This window comes from Zea mays, chromosome 8 (genome assembly GCF_902167145.1).
Source record: "Zea mays cultivar B73 chromosome 8, Zm-B73-REFERENCE-NAM-5.0, whole genome shotgun sequence".
Taxonomy (NCBI): domain Eukaryota; kingdom Viridiplantae; phylum Streptophyta; class Magnoliopsida; order Poales; family Poaceae; genus Zea; species Zea mays.
This window is the reverse complement of record NC_050103.1, coordinates 13,767,608-13,771,574: the sequence shown is the minus strand read 5'-3', so window position 1 is coordinate 13,771,574 and position 3,967 is coordinate 13,767,608. Positions and strand designations below refer to the sequence as shown.

Sequence of the window (3,967 nt, the reverse complement as noted above, 5' to 3'; positions counted from 1 at the left end):
CAAGTCCCAACTAGCCCTAATATAAATACCTATCCGGTATCAATTCACAAGTACCTGTTGCCATCTCCAGCAGAGGCAGCGCACCTAGATCACAGGCCGCAAAACCGCTTCCCGCAACCACCGATATTTCCTGGCGCGGGCCCCACTATCCCTCGTGCTTCCCCTTCCTCGCTTCCTCTTTGCTTTCCCCCTCATATCATATATTCCCCTTTCCCCCAAAATCTAAATAAAAATCCCCACCCAAAAACCCACGGAGGAGACAAGCACAGCAAGCCACCCTCCCGCCCGTTCGTTTCACTCATGGAGCCGCTGCCGTCGGCAACGGCCGCCGGCGTGGGGGCCCCCGGCCCTGGTCCCGGGTACCCCGAGTCCACGGAGTCTTCTCCGCGCAGCCGGGGTGGGGATTCGTGGGACGAGCCCTTTCCGTCCTCTGCAGCGGCGGCTGCCGGCGGCGGGGGCCGGCTCCGCCTGATGTGCAGCTTCGGGGGCCGGATCGTCCCGCGCCCGACCGATAAGTCGCTCTGCTACCTGGGCGGGGAGACCCGGATCGTGGCCGTGGACCGGCACGCGTCGCTCGCCGACGTCCACGCGCGCCTCTCGCGGTCGCTGCTGGGCGGTCGCCCCTTCACGCTCAAGTACCAGCTACCTAACGAGGACCTCGACTCCCTCATCTCCGTCTCTACGGACGAGGACCTCGACAACCTCGTCGACGAGTACGACCGCATCGCCGCGACCTCCTCCGGCAGCGGATCCTCGCGCACCTCCCGGATCCGCCTCTTCCTCTTCCCCGCCACCCCCGAGTCCTCGTCCTCGCTCGGCTCCCTGCTGGACGACTCTTCGAAGTCCGAGAACTGGTTCGTCGACGCCCTCAACAGCGCCATCTCTGGCTCCCTCGACGGCATCCCGAGAGGGATCTCCACCGACTCAGCTTCTGTCAACTGCCTTCTCGGCCTAGAGGACGACTCCTCCGTGCACTCCCGCAGCGGCGTGACCAACTCGGCTCCCGCGGAGGACCAGCGCGCCAGCCAGCCGAAGCTCCCGGCGGGCGCCACCGCCGTCGCTGCCGCCGCCGGTGCCGGGAGGCACCCGCACGACGTCCAGTCCGTGCCAGACTCGCCGATGCTGGATAAGAACTCTTCGTTCGGGTCCACCTCCTCGGCCCCGTCGCTATCGAACCTTCCGCCTATACGCGTGCGGCCGGAGGACCGCCCGTCGGACGCCCGCATCATGCAACCTACCGCCGTGGAGGACCACTTCGCGCAGATGGGGATCTCCGAGCAGCAGCTGCCGCCGTACATGCAACATCAACAGCAGGTGCCGATCCCTGCCATGACCGGCATGTCGCCCTCTGAGGCGTCCAGCAGAGTGTTCTCTGACGATGATAAGTCCGATCACGGTGGCGGAGGTCGGAAAGCACAACTTCTCAAGCAGGAGGTTCCGGCAATTGTTGATCCCACCAACAGGTATGTTGATTTGACCAATTTTAACGTATATATATTGTTCGACCTTGATTATCCACTGCCTGAGAGAGTGCTTTCCAGACGAGCTAGGATGAAACCTTATGTGGACCGTATGTTTGATCTATTGTTTCAGAGCCGTCTACTATAATGACAGATCTCCTCCGGCCGACTTGAAACGAGACATGCCGGTGGGAACGGAAGCTGCCAGCTACCGCCTCCCTGTATCAGCTCCGGACGCTGCAGCTGCCGCTGCAACACAGGTCCCAGCTGGATATGTCCTTGCCCAGATGCACGCGCCACAGCAACATCCACCACCGCAGCAACATTTACCACCGCAGCAGCCACAGCAACCAGCTCCTCAGCAGCAGATTGTTTCTGCCGGAAACCAGCATTTCATCCACAACCCGGCCACTGGCACCTTCATTCCAATCCAGTCCTATTACCACCACCACCCTGTTCCACAGCAGGCACCCCAGACCGTGCCGAGGCAGCAGCAGGCACCCGCATTCGACCCAAACACGGGGATGTACTACCTTCCTATGCAGCAGAACGCACACCAGCCATACAGCATGCCTCCTGGCGCCCAGGCCACCTTGCCACCACCTCCTCCTACCCTTGTTGACACAGCGCCAAAGCCGACCGTGCCAATCCCTCAGATGGCTGTAAGGCCTGAACTGCAACAACAGCCTGGCGTCTATCGAACAACAGCTGCCGCCACGCCTGCTCCAGCGCCCAGCGCAGCTCCTCCTGGATATGCTGGGATGGCATACCACCACATCATTCAGTCGCACCACCACCCCTCGCCACAGCCTGTCTCAAACATGATGGCTGGCAACTTTGGTTACGAGTACGCTGATCCTACGCGCCCACAGGTCTACTACTCGCAGGCGGCTGCAGCACCTCCAACGTTGCCACCGCAGTATCAGCCCATCGTCTCTCCTGATGCCGGACAGGCCGAAAAACATTGAGCAGAACCCTGCCCCCCCCCCCCCCCCCCCCCCCCCCCCCCGCGGTGGTCTATGTTGCAAAATCCTAGAGGCGTATTTATATCCATCTGTCATCATTTGCTGTTGCTTACTGCATGCTGCTACATGACTCCGCGGCGGAGAGTCGAAGGTTTGGGATCGAAAAAGAGTATGCATCCGAGGTCCGAGGATGGGTTGGAAACAAGATTTTCAATCGGATGGTTCTTGTGTTGGTGAGGCGGTGACCATGCTGGATTTAGATTGGTGGGGGGGGGGGGGGGGAGCCAAGTGTCTGGATCCCTGTTCCAGTGTTTTTTTTTCCTTCTCCCTCTCTTGTTGTTTTGAATAAAATATATATAAGTGTCCAAAAGAACCTGGCGAAAACGAAGAGCTCGTCGTCATTTGTGTAGCCATCTGTATATTTGATGTGATTTGATCTCATGGATGTCATTCAGGTTGAGGTGCAGATAAGTGTGTTGTTAGCTTGCGTGCAGAAACCTTGTTCAAGCTAAATAATATATATACTCCCTACATCGGTCCCGTTCTGTACTACTTGGATGTCGATGTTGATATGTTTATTTTTTTTGTTTTAATACATTGACTTGGTTACTCTCGTTTCTTGGTCGCTCTGGTTCCCGTGTAGGAGTACTCCCTATCAGTTCTCTTCAGTTGAATAGGTCTCATTTGTACCCCGAATTCAATCAGGCAGGCTCTGCAAGTGTTTGAGGGGCACACGAGTTCAGGTCTTCCTGGAATCACTCGTTGGTACACAGTTGAAACCATGGCAAGGGGCGATGACGCGGATAATCTCTGGGATAGGGCAAGGAGGCCTGATCGCGGGTGGCCGGGGGTAGGTGCGGTGCGGTGGTCCTCCGGCTCATCTCAGGATCCTTTGTTTATGCGTTGCTAATTGCCTAATGATGTGATCTGCCACCGGCTGGGATCTCAATTCCTCGCCGGGCGACATCCAGCGCCGTTTCACCGTCCCCGAGAGAGAGAGAGGGAGGGAGGGAGATGGCCCCACCCCCACAAGCCACAACCGATCGCTTGGGCCAACGAGAAGAAGCGGCACTTTCCTTTCCTTTGGCATGGCGCCGACGCAAAGCCAGCTGCGCCGATCCACCATGTCATGATCGCTTCGCCCTCCTCCTCGGCCGTCGCTTTACCGGCCGTGCACCCCATCCCGATCCCCACCCCACGTAGCGCGCGCCCATTGCCGCGTACAGTACAGAGAAAGCCCAGTGGTGCGTAATAAATAAACAAACAAAAGAGGAGGACGTTATAATGCTGCTTCACGCATGTCGGGCTAGCACTGCTTTATTACGCTTTCCCTTGTACTGCCATGACTATTTTTTGAAGGGGGCTTGGCATGGGAGCCTGGCTACCACGTTCACGAGCACTACTATGATCAATCAGCCATGCCAACTTAATTTCTCTTCTCGTTCCACCTTTTGTGACTCCATAATTCGGGCCAACGCTGTACTGTGCTGTTCATGACCTGACCTGACCTGAGTCATCGTCCTGGCTGGCAGGGCTCGGGTC

General features: G+C 57.9%; 1 protein-coding gene across 1 annotated transcript; it reads left to right on the top strand.

Moving 5' to 3' along the window:
• The first annotated feature begins 241 nt into the window (after nucleotides 1–241).
• Nucleotides 242–2,955, top strand: LOC100279440 (Octicosapeptide/Phox/Bem1p family protein). Its single transcript, NM_001152447.1, is given in 2 exon segments — nucleotides 242–1,463; nucleotides 1,594–2,955. Coding segments are annotated over 2 exon segments (1,998 nt in total). The 5' UTR covers nucleotides 242–300; the 3' UTR covers nucleotides 2,429–2,955.
• The last annotated feature ends 1,012 nt before the right edge of the window (nucleotides 2,956–3,967 follow it).